The following is an 18,321-nucleotide window of genomic DNA, read 5'->3' as shown; positions in this document are numbered from 1 at the left end:
TTAGTACGATTATATGCTAGTACCTATATATTACTAATGGTTTGACATGCTATATCTACAGACACCTTAATAACGATACATCTCTTAAAAAGCACATATATATGCGCCTTTCCATTATTTTCTGACATTTATAGAATCTTATGTTTAGAAACAAAATCATTGCCCAGAACTATTGCTTGTCAAGTATATGTTGACGACGTTTTGTCAAACGTGCAATCAAAGACACGCAGAAGGGTTTTATAGGGCGAGGAAGGACACGCAGAAGGGTTTTATTGGGCGAGGAAGGACACGCAGAAGGGTCTTATAGGGCGAGGAAGGACACGCAGAAGGATTTTATAGGGTGAAGTAGGATTAACAAAGCAGACAACGTCTTTTATGTCCTTAACACAATTTCCACCAAAGTCTCAAGGCAAATCATCTAAAGACCACGATTAAATAGGCGAATGCAGTTAGAGCACTGTTCTGTTTGGGGAGGCGTATCCCAGAATCCCCTGACGAAGTTTGTTTACACCGCGTTGTCTAACAAGTACGTGTATGTACAAACGGATTTAGTAGACATACGTAGTTCGACTTCACCTATATCCATATAATATGTAGATTACAAACTGCAGAACAGTTCGGCAATACAAAGCTACTCACACAACACAAATATTTATTACAGCACGCTCGGTGTATATTTCAAAACCATGCTACATCAGTATGCATCACTGTCAGGTGGGAGTAGACTTACGGTTCTAATGACGCAATCCCGTCAGCAAACCAACAAGCGCAGAGCCTGCTCAGCCACAGCATCTGCCGCCTGCCAGTCTGCTTGCCTTGCAGCTTGTCAGAAACAGCTGAGAACTATCCGGTCTATACCCTACATTGTAAGGCCCGTTCCATTTTCCTGAATGAAAAATGGAATTTAGACATGCTGCCAGTGATTCATTGTGTTTAACATGTACTTTTCCGTGTATAAGGAACCAATTTTCTTCAATGTTTACCGTACCTTGCCCACATCGCTGATTATTTATCTAAGATACGTTAATTTAACACTAACATTGAATGTACTACTTCCAATTTAATATCTTTAGAACAAACCTTTTGCCACTATAAAAAGAAATACAAAGCCCTTGAAGAATGGGTATTTTATGCTTGTAACAACCCTCACCCCGACCATCAACCACCCAAATGAAAGAACACCCAACGTCAGAGGTATTGACGATTGCGATCAAGCCCCAACCTGGAGAGCCTCAGTACGGGATATTCTCTGATCACCCCTTTTAGATGGAATCGCCCAATCGACCTCAAAGTCATGATTGGTCGGCAGAGCTGAGTTATAAACCTGATGTTGTTGTGTAGGGGGTAGTGGTAGCGTACTGACGCGATAGCTGATACGCTCATACACACACAGCTCGTACGAGTAGTAACTGGCACAGCGTGTGTGACTTAGTCGGCGGAACATTATTGCAGGAATGAATCGGCCAACCAGCTGACACAACCAGCCTTTCAGTGCTGTCTCATCTACTCGGACATCTATCGATAGTTGTCTGTCTATATATATATATATATAAATGTATATATATATATATATATATATATATTCAACTTGATCTCAACCTGGGTGGTAAATACGTAACCCATTTCCTGCCGCACGCAGTCAACTATTTACCACTGACGACGACCAGCTACGTAAGACTTAAGGGACCTGTCCCAGTTTCGGTACACTTGCACGAATGGCTAGCTGATGCTTGCGCTAGAAGACAGTACTTCAGTGTATTAGGTGCCCAAACGATAGGCGTAAAAGCAATCCCCACAACTCCAACAGCTACGTGCTCGAATAGCCTACTTGAGCGACGTCAGAAACTTCGCGGGGGTCCTTTAAACTAAAGCCTGAGAATGTCAGAGGGAAGTGCGCGTCACCCTGTCCGAAACTCGAACACTGCAAGCCAAGACACGAACCAAAGTGCACGGAAAATGAAGATCAGCATTTGTCCGACGACTGGGGGAAGAATGGAACTGAACATCTTGGAAAAGGAAACCGTGAATGGTTTGAAATGGCTAATCTCCAGAAATCTGCGCATCCCTCCCGAGAAAATAACCCTGTTGTACAAAAATAGGTAAGTTTGATTGTAAGAACTACATGCACGTGATGTATTTATAATACGTATTGACATGATTTGAAACTGCAGGAGTGTGTTCGAATGGAAAGTTTGTGATTTTTCTTTTCTTTTTTTCTTCTTCTTTTTTTCTTTTTTTTTTTTTAAGAATAGGCTGTACGAATATTTATCCTGCAGAACGGTACGTTTGTGCGCCGATAGCTGTTTAATGCCCTCTCATATTTGCTAAGGGCTTTTCTCCCCCTCCTAAATTTCTTGTACCACGTACAGCCTCCCGGCAGAGTTCCCACAACAGCAACACACAGAACCCCCGGTCCAAAATGGACCCGTCCAAATGTAGTGACACGGGCTAGTCGCTTTCACTTTCATTGTTCTGTGAAATCTTTGCCAGATGTTTCTGTGTGGTTATTCAGTGTAATTTTAATGGCTAATTCACAAAGAAACTATGCATTTGTGCGTAAACACCAGCGTAAGTTCAGTGTTCTCAAATTAAGGTAGGAAATAAACAATTCGTAAGGACTTAGCAACCCATGTTTAAGTAAAGCTACATTGTGGACGAGGCTATTGTAATTGTGTCGGTGCCTTGCGTATGTTTCTGGCGGCCTCTGCTGACCCGGCTTCTCCGCTAGAGTGCCAGTATACCGGTGTCGTGACCGAGTCGAGCGGTTCTACACGTTCTGTACGTTTTTGTCGGGAACATGAGTACACTCGTCCAGAATAGATGTGAATGTGTTAGTTTCTACACGACAGCACGCACAAAATATCTTAACGACATTTTTCCTTCTTCAGCTAGCACGATGAACTGATTTATTACACATCTTCACCTTGGTATACTGGTGCAAGTAGTTGCTCCCTTGTTCGGGCACAATTGTCCAACTTTTAGTTCAACTTTCCTTCTCATTGACAACAACAGCTTCAGATGCAGAATATAAATGTATTATATCAGACTCTCGCGTGGGAGTTATTTAATTAGAGAGGGCAATTAGGCGAAGATTTGACACTGTTTGAAAACGTAGTATATAGATCTGTGTATATAGGACCGAAAATTTCGTCCACAAAAGTGCATTTTTGAAAGGCAAATAATTGTCACAGAATATTTTGTTTGAGGCTAAAATTGTGATTTTCCTGTAGAATATCATCCCATGTTCCAAGCAAACCTCAAAACACCTTTGTAAAATCAATGAAAATCTGAAAACCAGGAAATATAGGCAAGTTAGTCAAGGACGGAATTACATATCCCAATTAAAATGCCAACCTGTACATTACAATCCTTTCTGCCTCCAAGTGAGCACTGGATGCATGGCCACAAATGTGTTTGTCCGCAGTTGCTGTAGTGTATGCTAGAGCACCTGCTGAACGTAAAGTTAAGTGCTAATAAGGACATAATCACAATGTATCTTTAGATTCATTGATTTGCCGATTAGAACTGAATGAACATATGGCAGCATGTAACATTCTTGCTGCATTCGGTTCAGTGTAATTACATATGGTGCCTTTTCATTGTAGAACTGTAATTGGCTCTGTGTTAATTGTACAATCAGATTGAGCCATAATTTTCACAGAATAACCAACTCTTTCATTCTACAGACATTTAAAACATTATTTATTTGATGTTTAGGTCTTTTTAAAGCTACATCAGTCATACTACAGTGTCAGAATTTAGAAAAACTGTTTTTTTTGGCCAGTTTTTCTGAAAGAAATGTTGCTCTCTTTAAAATCTATTAAGAATCGGTATTCAGAGATGTTGAAGATGGAGATATAATCGATATATACTTGCAGATATGTACTCTTTCCTCTACTCTTTGGAATACTGCCCTTAAAGTGTGTATCATTAAAGAGCTGAAAAGTACTGGTACTCAGTGTTATTTTAAGCAGTATTCTATACAAAATATATTTTCAAAACAGATCTTACTAATGTTTTCATTAACATGTAGGTGAAAATCAGTTCAATCCTGTTTTCAGATCATTATTAAATGCCCGTGATAGATGTCTTCCGGAGTGTACCAGATACTTCCAGAAGTTTTTGTCAGCCTTTGGCTGTGTGTAGAATTAACTGCTGACTACTCTGTATAAGAGCGTCTTAGCGGGATGAATGGCAAGCGAGAGGGGAAAATTAGGGCGGACCTGGTGATGACTAGCTGTGTTATAGGCCTGCAGGTCTACACTTGTATCAAGCTATCCTGGAATGGCTTTCAGCTTCTCAGGCCTTGTCAGAATATGTGTGTGGGTGTGTGGCTGGGGCAAACTGCCGAGCTTTTTCTACTATCTGCACACATGTAGTATTTATAATGCTCCATTTACATACAACCCAGGTCAGTTATGACGTGGTTGGAGAAGCCGAGTCCCAGATCTGGCTGCATCTGGGCCCTCAGTTGTATAGTGCACAGGCCCTAGCTCTCAGTGAGCACTGCTTCTAAGATATCAGCTCCAATCAATACTGCCAGTTGGTAGGCTTCCACCCCCAGGCCTGACCTGTATATCTCCCCCCTTCCACCCCCACTCAAATCCTACCTCCCCCTCCCCCATGCCTTAACTCAGTATAGTGAACCCTGTTTTACCTTTCATGCAAATGAGCACTTACATGACTTACCTTTGAATTGTTAAGAAAATGTAAAACTTTTACTCTTTACCTCTCATCCACCACTTCTACACCCAAAACTGACACATAAATGATGTCAACATTTTTTTTTTTTAATTTCATTTAGTGATTTACTTCATCTAAACAAACTTTTAAATCGCTAAGATCAGCTCCCTGTGCCATATGTTTTATTGTACCCTAATCAGTAAGTTCAATCATGGTGAATTTTTTTTGTTATTAATTTGACAACACTAAGTTTAACTGTTTTATGAATGGCATGTGCATTGCATGTACATGGACATGCTGTGTGGATGTGTACTGACTCATGCAGCTATCCTTGTAATAATGAATAGGTCAAGTCAGTACAAACTGAAAATAAAGAAAAAGTGTACTTGGTCTTGCCCAAGGGCAAAAATCTGGGTAACCCACATATAAAGAGCCTGATATTCATGACAATTACATTGGTCTGTAGAACACAAAGTTGCCCAGGGCCTGTGGGCAATTTATTGTTTCACACCGTGACTTTACCACAGGCCTTCAAATTTAATTAGGGTCGGGACCTCTGCACCTCAGTCGGTTAGAGCACTAGCGCAGCGTAATAACCCAGAAGCCTCTCACCAATGCGGTCGCTGGGAGTTCAAGCCCAGCTCGTGCTGGCTTCCTCTTCTGCAGTAAGTGGGAAGGTCTGTTGCTGACTTGTGGATGGTTGTGGGTTCCCTGCCGGGCTCTGCCCGTTTTCCTCCCACATTAATGCTGGCAGTCGTCGTATAAGTGAAATATTCTTGAGTACAGCATAAAAAAAAACAAATAATTCAAATAATTCAATAAATTCATTAGGGGTCTTCAAATAATGTTGTTGGATTTATGTACTAGCATGTGCATTGGTGTGCACTCCTGCAGTGCTTGCATCCCAATAGGACAGCAAAGTTGATCAACATATTATGATTTTGGACTTGTCTTTATCTTTGCTGTCTGAGCATAGATTTACTGTTAGCTGTAAATGTGCTGCAGATTGTGCAGTGAACATAATTGCTGCTTGTAGAGGAGAAATTCTTTGCAGTGATAAATGGATGGTATTATAATGATATGGAAAGTATGTAATTTCATTGAGAACAAATCTGGTATATATATATATATATATATTTATGTATATCTATATATATATCATGTCTCTGGATGATTGAGCTTCATAAACATGATAGGATTAATAAAATATGTCTTTATGTCCACAAGGTTATATAATTTCCTGTTGCAAGGCTCTTGCATTTTTATTTTCCAACCAGCTATCTCAGAGAAGTGAAGAAACACATTAAACCTGTAGGAACCTCACCCAAAGGTAGTCTTTGTGAGGTATGTGTGTCTTCAGGGTGTAAGGGAGAGGGGGTGAAGGTGAAGCTCAGAATTCAGGAAGTGAAATTCCTGACCAGCTCCTGTCTGTATTGTGTGTGGCTGTGCTGGCTTCTGACTTTGTCCAATAAACTAGCGAGGAGCTGACAGTGTGGGGAGGTGTCACTGACACAAACACATCATGGGACTCAGACCTCTGTCACAAATACCAGCCATATTCTATTTATTTTCTTGACTTGTGTTTGAGTGTGATACAGTGTGGCTGGCGGGTAGGTAGATCAACATTGGGCATAGTGGCATTAGTGAATGCATCAATGCTTATACATCAATGTTTATACTGCTGTGCCTCTCTGTCAGACACAAGAGCTCCCATAGGCAGTGTTCCTCTCCCCATGACAGACTAGAGCTCCCACAGACAGCTATTGCTGCGCCTCTCTCCATTAGAGACTAGAGCTCCTGCAGGTTGTGTCCCCATCAGAGACCCAGACCTCCCACAGGCTGAGACTTTCTCAATCAGAAAGTAGACCTCCTGGAGGCAGCTATTTCTCCCACATTATATATTGCTGTGCCTCCCCCCATCTGAGAGCTCCTACAGAGAGCTATAGCTGTGCCTCTCTCCAATGCAGACTTTAGCTCCCAAAGACAGCTATAACCATGCTTCTCCCTGTCACAGACTTGAGCTTCCACAGACAGCTATTGCTGTGCCTCTCTCCAATGCAGACTTTAGCTCCCAAAGACAGCTATAACCATGCTTCTCCCCGTCACAGACTTGAGCTTCCACAGACAGCTATTGCTATGCCTCTCCCAATCAGAAAGCTTCCACAGACAGCTATTGCTGTGCCTCTCGCCATCATAGAGTTGCCATAGATAGTTGTTACTATGCCTCTCCCCATCACAGACTAGAGTTCTGTAAGGCAGCCACTGCTATTCTCCCCATCACAGCTATCACAAACAGCTGTTGCTGTGCCTCTCCCTATCACAGAGTTCCGACAGTGCTACTGCTGTGCTTCTCCCCATCACAGCTCTCAAAAGCAGCTGTTGCTGTGCCTCTCCCCATCACAGAGTTCCAACAGTGCTACTGCTGTGCTTCTCTCCATCACAGCTCTCAAAAGCAGCTGTTGCTGTGCCTCTCCCTATCACAGAGTTCTGACAGTGCAACTGCTGTGCTTCTCCCCGTCACAGCTCTCACAAACAGCTGTTGCTGTGCCTCTCCCTATCACAGAGCTTCGACAGTGCTACTGCTGTGCTTCTCCCCATCACAGCTATCACAAACAGCTGTTGCTGTGCCTCTCCCTATCACAGAGTTCTGACAGTGTTACTGCTGTGCTTCTCCCCATGACAGTTCTCACAGACAGTTATTGCTGTGCCTCTCTCTATCAGAACATCTGCTGGAGGTTCACGAATTGGGAACCTCTGGTGGGGAATCATCCAGGGGTGGGTAATCTCTGGTGGGGAAACACTTGGGTGGGACACCTCTGGTTGGAATCACTCAGGTGGGGCAATTGCTCCGGGGTGGGGCACCTCCGATGGGAATCACTCAGGGGTGGGGCACCTGTTGTGGGGAATCACTCATGGTGGGGCACCTCTGGTGGGGGATCAGTCGGGTGGGGCACCTTTGGTGGGGAACCACTCAGGGATAGGCACCTCTGGTGGGGAACCACTCAGGGATAGGCACCTCTGGTGGGGGATCACACTCGTAGGGCACGTTTGGTGGGGAACCACTCAGGGATAGGCACCTCTGGTGGGGAATCTCACGGGTGGGGCACCCTTGGTGGGGAATCACTCAGGGATGAGGCACCTCTGGTGGGGAACCACTCAGGGATAGGCACCTCTGGTGGGGAATCTCACAGGTGGGGCACCCTTGGTGGGGAATCACTTAGGGATGGGGCACCTTTGGTGGGGAACCACTCAGGGATAGGCACCTCTGGTGGGGAATCTCACGGGTGGGGCACCCGTGGTGGGGAATCACTCAGGGATGAGGCACCTTTGGTGGGGGACCACTCAGGGATAGGCACCTCTGGTGGGGGATCACATGGGTGGGGCACCTTTGGTGGGGAACCACTCAGGGATAGGCACCTCTGGTGGGGAATCTCATGGGTGGGGCACCCTTGGTGGGGAATCACTCAGGGATGAGGCACCTCTGGTGGGGAATCACTGAGGGATGAGGCACCTCTGGTGGGGGATCTCACAGGTGGGCCACCTCTGGTGGAGAACCACTCAGGGATAGGCACCTCTGGTGGGGATCTCACGGGTGGGGCACCTCTGGTGGGGAACCACTCAGGGATAGGCACCTCTGGTGGGGAATCTCATGGGTGGGGCACCCTTGGTGGGGAATCACTCCAGGATGAGGCACCTCTGGTGGGGAACCACTCAGGGATAGGCACCTCTGGTGGGGGATCTCACGGGTGGGGCACCCTTGGTGGGGAATCTCTCGGGGATAGGCCCCTCTGGTGGGGGATCTCACAGGTGGGACACCCTTGGTGGGGAAACACTCAGGGATGGGGCACTTCTGGTGGGGGAATCAGATGGGGGACCTCTGGACTCTTGCTGGTTTGTTGAGGCTTAGTGATTTAGGCATGTGTAGATGTTTTGTATTTCACTTCTGACATCAAAGTTGACTTAAATAGGACCATTGACCATGAACCTATACAAACGAGATGTATACATGCATGGTTGATAGGTGATACAAGTTGGTGTATTTGTTATGTCAAAATGTGAAAACATTCCAGGATAGATAATGTAAACATGATTATAATTATTATGACTATTTATGGTTTGAGTTAGTAAACAAACTTGTACTCTAAAGTAGCTGTAGAATGGGAAGGGTTCTTATAAAGACCTGAACACAGATGAATGATGATCACCATATCATGCCACATGTGTGGCCTGTTAGGTGTGGCTGGCCAGCTAAGCAGCTAAGCTACAGATAATTTGAATCATTTATCATTGTTGTATAAGATGTGTGGTGGACTAAAGTTTGTGTGGATATACATAGATTTGTGTTGATGTGATGACAAATTGCCAGCAGTATCATATTCTGGAGACAGATGTCTGTAGCTGACAACTCTGCCCTACTAGGCTTCTACGCATGGAAACAAAACCACCCCCTCACAACACAGACGTAAGGATGTACACAAATATGTCTGTGTTTATGTATATTCCTCACCCTGATAGACTTGACTCAGGTGGTTTGACGTTGCATAGAGAGCCAGGTATATGCCAGCCAGTGAATTAAGCCATCCATCTTTATGTACACTATATCACCAAGTGGCAGTGGGATAGGTGAAGGTGGAACTATATTTTGTAAACATCGGGAGCAAGGATAATTATTTATCATCCCTCACCCCTCCCTGCCCACCCCTGGGTCATTAGGGCTTGGCTCTTGGAATCAGGTGCGTACAGGTGTAATATTCTCCCTCTAATTGAAAGGTCTTCGCTGATCAGTGTGACGCCTGCTTAGTTTGTACATGTAGCACCTGTGGTATTTCCACAATAGGTAAAGTATTCATAAAATTTAGCATTGTACAATGAAGACCGAAAATGCAGAGTTTGTTAATGTTTTAGGGTATGAAACTGGTACCTGTGAATACTTTTGACTCCCCTGTGTTCAAAAAGGGCTCAAGCTTTGTAAATCTTTCAAAGTTTAGGGAATATTCTGAGGATCTCTCTATAATTGCTATGGACATCCAGCCAATCCCCTTTGACCAAAAAAGGACATGCAGATATGGTAAAGTTTTAAATCAAAGCTGTAAAGGTTTGAGGTTCTGTTTATTTACATGTGCGTTTCTTACTGTTGTATGGTAAACAAAATAAAAAACACCAGTGATGACAGAAATAAGCAGGCTTCAAGTATACAATGGATTTCACACACTGTGGAAGGTGTGTTAGGCTAATATACCACATTTATTATGTAATGCATTATTTACACAATTTAATGATAACAAGTGACTACTATGAGGCTTCATTGTACACACATATAATTGTAAAGCTCCACCTATATTGTTGACTGTTGTTGTATATGTGAACAAATTTTGAGTATGGCATTAAAATAAATAAATAAATAATTAAATAGACAGACATGTAACTGCAGATAACGGTTTTCACAGTAGACTGTGTGTGAGTTACAGCTGACACAAGCTCAGCCCGTCATTTCCATTTGTTATTATCATGTGGCGCTCTTATTCGTACGTGTGTAGTTTACAGGTGTATAAAGTGACAGTCTCACATAAAATCTTCCGTGATGCCTGTTTTGACCTTTTCCATCTCTGTAAATTTCTGCTCTCCCACTTACCGTTTAGTTGTAGGGGATATCTCTTAACTGCGTTTTATTCGTTCATAACAGTAGATCACGTTTTCTGACGTTTGTTGGGGGTTGACAAGACGTCCTTGACATACAGCATTACAGGTGTGGTGGTGTTGATTTCTTTGAATCTGTGTTCACCTTATCAATTTTGTGAGACACCCGACCATATATGGTATGTAAACAAAGCCTTACATTGGCTGTATCTGGTGCTAAGTTCTCAGACAGGACCACAGCTGTGGGGTGAAAGCAGCTTGGTGGGTGGTAGTAAATAAACTTGAAACTGCATTTAGTGTCATTTATTTCTACTCCCTTTTGACTCCTACATGTGGGACCAATATGTGGTCTGGCCAGCCTGATCTATGTTAGTGTGGACACATTGATCTACCTACACCTACTGGCGTGCTAACATACACAAATCTGTTCTGAATTCGTTCTGAATTCTGCTTATGTAACTAATAAATATGTGCTTGGGCGTTTTTGAGTTACGTTGTTGGGATGCATAGGGCTATATAGTCCTAAATGTGTGCCAGATTTTGTCGTGAAAACTGTAAAAAATAAACATTATGACCCTGTGTTTGTGTAGATGTATATACTGAAGTCATGCCTTGGATTTTCAAATTGATGACTTCTGTACTTCTATGGCTTGATGCTGATTATTGTGCATAAAGGGGTACAGCTAAGTTCTGAGGCACTGGTAGTGTCACTATATGGCACTACCTGACTTGATTTCTGCCTAGATCACACGTGTACCTCCAGCTATTGTGGACAAAAAAGCGTATTGATTCTCCTGCCTAAATTTCACTGTTCTTTAATGTTTAGGGCTCTAGTGCGGCGCAATTATAATAACCCAGGAGCCTCGAAAACTCGAGGAAAATATTTTTTTCATGTTAACACGGATTTATAAGTGAATTCAAATATTTGTTTACATGCATTTTAACTATAACACTTAACACACATGCACATGCTTGTAAGTACATACATGTAATCAAACACTATGTGATATAAATTCAGCTAACAGGCTTTTCTGGAAATTAATGCTGGCCAGGAAGTGTTGAAAATAGCTGTTGTACACCATATACATGTATTACAGTTCTGGGTCATTAATTGGTCCCGAAGATTTAAAACCAGACAAGAAAGGAGGTCAAAGTAAACAGGACATGGTGGGTGGGGCCCACCATATCCAGACCTAAGCTGAAATGAATGTTTTCAATAGGGACATAATTGAGTGAAGCAAGGTTTCACCAGGTCTGAAAAGATTTCGTGGAAGTCGTGTTAAAATTGCCTTTGAGTAGCATCATAGAGTGGGCACGCTCCCTCAATTGCTTGTTTATGGGCGTCCTATGGCAGCTTAGGTTATGTGGTGAACAAACGAAAACTGTACAGTGGTATGCTCACCTCCTGGGTAATAAATGTATACTGTCGTGTGCTAAGGTTAGGAAAGTTAGGATTACGGATGTGTTGGTGACCAACGCCCAAATGTTCAAACAGCCATGGGTGAATCCAGCAAGTGAAGCGTGAAAGCTCAGAGAATCCGACAGCTATAGTATCATTCAATTTTAATGCTAACAAAAATGGTGCTGTGGGTGAGTGGGATGTTTACCTTTTAGGGGTGTTATGAGTAAGTGGAGTTGAGGAAAACATATGCCTATAATGTATATACGTACCCGAAAGAGCAATGTTTTATTTACATCAAAATATCCTTGTGAGATCTATATGGTTTTGTATGCATGTAAGGATATGGTGCCTAAGCACATTGCCTGTTCAGATTGGTCAATAGCCTTCTCTTCAGTTTATGTTTGGAATGGGATACGCTCTGCATACAAAGTATTGTGTTTTTGTTATCAACCAAAGAGGAAACCTTATTTTGTTGTCCTTTCTTTTTTTTTTTTTCGCGTGATAAACCAAACAGGAAGTTAGTGGCCTGAGAGGTGTGACGTATATCACAGGTGGCGTTATCTAACTTCCACAGACTGGTAATCAGTCTGCAGTAACTATAAACATTAAGCAGTAAATATAACATGGTGTGTAAATTGATTTAGAAATTTTCAATAAATGTACACATGTCTTTATCTTTGTTTTGTATGTGCCACCACAAGTAGATTTTGGATGATATTAATGTGAGCAGTGCCAGATCTCAAACTGCAGTATTCACGTATTCATTTGATTGGTGTTTTGCTGTCTATTCTGGAATATTTTACTTATATGATTGCGGCCAACACTGTAGTGTCAGGAAGCCCAGGGGAAGCCCACGACCCTCTGCAAATTCACCTGATACATGTGTTGTGTGTGTACACATACATTTCAGTGTGGCTAAATGTAGTACATGTACTTGGATTACTGACTGTGTGTATATGCATATATTTATATATATATGTATATATGCATATGCATGTATGTTAGGTTGTATATAAGTTGACTATTAAACCACCATAATATTAGTATTCTGCCTGTATATATACATTGAGTGTAAGGTGATCATAAACACGATAATGATAACCAACTGGCTTTTTAATAACCATAACACTGTACTGATCTGCTTGTTTGGTGCAGATATAAGCACCATATACCTGTTGTATAGAATGGTTTGTATCTGTATAAGATAACTCTATACCATAAGTACTGTATCGATAACTGCTTGTAGGTCGACATGTGGTAAGGAATGGATAGCGCTATATAACTGGTATTTATAAAGCTCTGGTATATTAACTTACCCGTAGGTGTATTCAACCGTGGAGTTTTTCTTATATAAATATATATGGGCCTTAACTGTCATATCTTGACAGCTTTTAACCTCTTGTTTTCCAGTAGTGATATGTGTACATTGGAGTAGAACTGAAGTAGGTGTAATTGCAAAGATAGGGATGTTTAGACTTGTAGTACACTCCTGCTATGTCTGACATACATGTATATATACAGGCTGTATGGTTGTGGTTTCTGGATTGAGAAGTGTGGGGAGCTGGAATGTCATGCCTGTAGGGTGTTAGGAGGGGGTAAAGCTACAATCTGTGTCAGGGCCGCTTAGCAACTCTGCATTGTTAGCAAATGTACACTGAGATAAGAATAGACAAAGTGCTAACTTGTGGAACTGACCAGTTTTGGTGGAACTTGAAGTTGTATATTACAGCTTACTATGTACCCCAAAGTGCCACATTCATGCTGGCCTGCACTTTTGTAGTGTGATATATGTATACCAGTATTACAGCAATTTCAAAATTAATTGTCGACATCACTGCTGTATTATTTATTACATGCATTGTTTATTTGGCTTTCTAACTAATTGATCTAAAAATAAAATATTATTAGTATTATTATTATAATGAAGTTTTATTTCCCTGACTATTGGTGTATACTGTATTGTATGTTACTGGACAGCCTTTGTACCCAAGCTGTTATTCTCTTTAAGGACTGCCTTCAACATGATCAGTTACACTGAAGACTTCATGAGGAAACAAACAGGCATGCTTGGCTTGGTTTGTCATGTAGATTGTTGAGACATTTCACTGTCAAGAAGGAAGGCCTGGAATTTTGCTAAGAAGCTACATGGTGTGCAAGATTAACACCTGGTAGTACCTACATGTAGCTGCTACAGGTGCAAGCATTCACTTGAACTCAGATGTCGACCCTTATGGTTATATAGGTGTACCAGTATACAGGCCTAACTTTCATTTTTGGCTTTGATTTTTCTATTGTTCAGATAAATGACACTGAACCCTAAAATGACACACATGTATGTATTGAATTAGACTGATAGACAATGGTAAAGTTCACTATAGGGTTAAGCCACTCTCTGTCCCACAGAACCCAGTTACTAGTACAGATACTCATTGTAGATTGACCTTAGGCTCTTAGGTCCTCACCCCTCAGAGCAAATACCAATCACCACCTGAAAGTTTATTTCTGTTGTAACTTTGTGCCATTTCTGTCACTGTTAGAAAATATCAGATTTCCAGACGTGTTGTAGAGAAGCCTATTTCTTCGTCCCCATGACCTGACCTAGAGCAGGACATTAGCTTAAAAGCTCTTTCTAAGGACAAATGACCACAATGACATTTTAGATCATGCTCTTGTCACTTTTATCTGTCATGTAAAAACACTTCACCGGTTAGTGCTAGCAGTTAGTAGAGGTTTAGTGGTATGAGGTGCCCTCACAAGATGGGAGAGGATGAGGGAGTGTGTGTGAAGTAAAGAGGTGTGTAGTGGGGGGGGAGGGGTTATTAAGTGCATCAGCACTGCAGAACTAACATATCTGGAGCTATACGCAGGACAAATGTGGACTTTCACCTGGGACAGTTTTAATTTATAGGACGATATCTGAAACATTTGAGATCAAAAAAAAAACCTAAGTTCATTTTTAACTTACGCAATATTTACTTTGATGTAATTCTTCGTTCAGGAGTTGTTTTAGAGAGATGAGATTAAATTTGAGAAGAAAATGTGATTAAATTCAGTAAGATGGCATACAATTGTTTGGAAAACAAAAGCATGGGCTAGCCATTATTACTTTTCACAAAATAGAATTTAAGTCCTGATGAATTCATAAAGAAAAAGGATAAGGTAGAGGATTAGTCCCAATTTTATGAATTCTGTTGTCTCTGATATGTACTGTGCATTTGGATTTATGTTATCTGGAAGTCCCAAGTGCATTTATTTTCTCCTAAAGTAGTGAAAAATTAAAACTCTATACCAGATGTACCTTTACATCCTGTCATCCTGTTTAGAAACTATGATACATGTACCGTGAATTTGTGTGCATTCACACCTAGGCTGGGTGAATGTTTAGTGTTATTCCCTACTCCAGTGTCTCCAAGAAGAAAAATACCCTGTCCAGCACAATCTGATGGCCTTCTGAGTATTGTAGGTGGGAGCAAATTGGGAGTGTTCTAGCTTGCCATGATCCTAGCTTCCTGCCAGGCACAGAGATCCTGGCAGGCACAAAGATCCTGGCAGGCACAGAGATCCTGGCAGGCACAGCAGGCTAGCCCTACAAAACCACATGCCATTTGTCTCCTTCTCACAGATATTTGCCACTTAGGGAAGATTGTTTCAGATCGCATATATAAGGGTAGGGTTGGGAGAGGGGCAGAAGGGGTACATACTGTCCTCTGTCTAACCCAGTGAACTGTTACAATTTCAATAGCCTGTAGTGAACTGGTTAGTTAGAAGGTTTGCGCATGGTTTATTTGGTTCTTATATGTGGTTCTGGGGATCCCATCCCAGCACAGTCATGGGAGCAGTGCCTTAATTGAGTTCAGCTAGTAGGTATACCGGTACTCTCTACACTCTCAACTACACTAAGTTATTCATGTTATATTGAAGACCTGTAATACATACATTGGAGAGTCCACTTTAACGGCCATGTACCGTGACTCAACTTGGGTATACAATGTCCTAACTGGTGTCCACAGTGGTGTCCCCAGAATGCTGGCAGCACCGGGACCATCATGCTACAAGCACCATCATGACGTTGCCAGAGCACATGTTATAGTGTTTCATGATGAACATATTTATAAATATGAAAGAACACTACTAGTTTAGGGATCAGAGGAGGGTGTGTTGTTATAAAGCGGAGTTGGGGGTGATGGGGTGAGGGAGGGGGAATGTGTGATTTTGTGAGCCATGCATGAAGCCAGCACATGGACATGTAGTTCATTTCCATGCCCCACAGTGTAATCAGGGTGCAGATATATGCACCTCATGCATCTGGTTATTGTTTATATCTCTACATAAGATCAAGGGTCATGCCCCGTTATACACAAGGAGGATATATGTACAAATTTAGACCAGCACACACAGGCTGGTCAATTCATGTCATGAGGGAACAAAAACTAGCAGTCCAAAATAACTCCGGTGTCTCTGTTTTCAGCGTGAACCAGTACGACCTAGTTAGCTGCATATAGAAGGTTCACAAGTTGTGAAAAGTGACTTGTTTTTGCTTGTGGGATGGTTACAAATATATCTTTGTCGTCTTTGCCTATATTGAGCTCAGGTTTTCTGTGGGTTTTGTTCCTTTGTTTTTTTTTACCTGCGTATAAACTAATGAACTGAAATTTTTTATACAGGTATAAACATAAACAATACATATTCAGACATAATATTTCCAGGAGTGATTCATGTTTTATTATAGTTCAGGTGCTCTAATTAAAATCAGAGTGCACAAATTTTCATCGTATCAATATGGATTTATGTGAATCCCTTAAATTGCGAAACCTAGAAAAGTACAGTTATGATATTTGTATTATACATGTATATTTTATTATTTTTGCTATTTTTATCTCCCTTATTAATATGCAGCATGTGTTCATGTAATATGACTATTTCATATAGGATTCGCCCCTTTTATTAATCTTGATATTTGTGATGTTACACCTCAAAGAAGTATGTATACTCATTGTGTATGGATTAAAATAACTGGGGAGTAAATACTATTGTAGTAACTCCTGATGTGGTAGGAGACTATAACAGACCTCCCTTGTTGTGTGTGTAGCTGGTGATCAGGCTACACACGACGCACTGTGGTTTTTCCATTCATGCTGGCTCTTAGGATATGTGTCAGTATCAGTGAGCGTTGTTTGTGGCAACACTAGTTTATGGTCAGGTAGAACACAGACCACTCATTGATTTATGAAACGCAGTCGGGATTTGACCATATATGGTCATTGTGGCTACGCTAAACAAAGGCAGTGTATGAGTTTATTGACAGCTGTGAGCTTGTGTCCTGGTGACACATCTGCCATTCTATTGGTCGGGAAATGTGCGCTTGGGAAATAAGGATATGGAGTACACACAGTTATGTCTTATGGTAAACATAGTTGAGCTTAAATTAATTGATGTGTGTGTTGACCGCATGTATACAGTTTAAAAGTGCTTGTATGTCCAGATAAGGAGATGTTTAACCAGATTTTCATTATTTTTTGGACATTCACTGAAGTACATGTAATTCTCTGATGAAACTGAAATTGTATTCTAGTTTTTATTTGTGAGGTTGGTAAAAAGACCTGTGCATTTACGGGTTTGTCATTGAACGGCTTGGGCTTTGAATACCTGGACAAACACACCATGTCTCCCCTAACCACCCCACACCCCACTTCCCCCCCCCCCCCCCAAAATTCTATATGGTTGAGATTTACAAATTGACACCTCACGGTTTTGAACTCTAGTCTTCATTCTAGCAAGATCGCAACAAAGGATATTAGATTTCAGTGCGAACAGTGAGATACAATGCCTGCCTCCAAACAGTGTAATATATATATGCATGTGGGCGGGGAAATGTCCAAGCCCTAGCACCCTCTCTGAGGCCATTATCTAGATACAGATCAGCAGAGCATGCCTGCCTGGCACATGGCGCTGTTTGGAAACAGGAGCTTGTGGTTACCCTAACTTAACCACAAGTAAACAATACAGCCACCTCTGTCACTGGGTGTGCAGGAGGCCACAAGAGGGAAGAGCAAGGCCTAGAGCCCTAAAACTGGGTCAGCAACAGCCTATTGTTTAGGTAAACTTTTCATGCTCCCAGGCCATATATAGATATCCATGCACGTGCGTTATGACGTGTGGCATGAAACAGCTAAAATAGGTGGCAGGTTGTACAATTAACAGAACCAGATCAAATTTCCTGTGCCCCCCCCCCCACACCTTCCCCACCCACCACTATAACACAGCAGTAAAATGTAGGTATATTGACCTACTTTTATTGTTCAGTTGGTGTAGGTCTGTATAAACAGTATACAGTTTTCAGTGGGACTTTTTTTACACACGTCTGGCTTAAGTTTTCTAAATATTTGAAGTCTTGTCAAATTTTACACGTTTAATTATAAAAGCCAAGCCATTCATTAAGAATATATGTCAGTTAATTTGAAGAAGACATGGTAAATTTGGGAAATCAGTTATTAACAGTACTCGTGATATGATGACCAGCAACAATTTTGAAGAATGTATGCTTGTGTACTGAAAACATGCACATTATATTTTTTTCGATTCCATGTTAAAAAAAATTA

At 41.7% G+C, this 18,321-nt stretch overlaps 1 protein-coding gene across 1 annotated transcript in view; it reads left to right on the top strand.

Moving 5' to 3' along the window:
- Positions 1–1,614: 1,614 nt before the first annotated feature.
- Positions 1,615–18,321, top strand: part of LOC135469888 (midnolin-like) — a 29,554-nt gene continuing 12,847 nt past the window's right edge. The window contains exon 1 of the mRNA XM_064748520.1: positions 1,615–2,099. Within this exon, the coding sequence (XP_064604590.1) occupies positions 1,879–2,099 (221 nt within the window). The 5' untranslated portion in view covers positions 1,615–1,878. The remainder of the gene's footprint in view (positions 2,100–18,321) is intronic.

The sequence above is a fragment of the Liolophura sinensis genome, chromosome 7 (assembly GCF_032854445.1).
Source record: "Liolophura sinensis isolate JHLJ2023 chromosome 7, CUHK_Ljap_v2, whole genome shotgun sequence".
Lineage (NCBI taxonomy): Eukaryota > Metazoa > Mollusca > Polyplacophora > Chitonida > Chitonidae > Liolophura > Liolophura sinensis.
The sequence above is the reverse complement of the archived record's forward strand: the minus strand, read 5'-3'. Positions and strand labels throughout refer to the sequence as shown.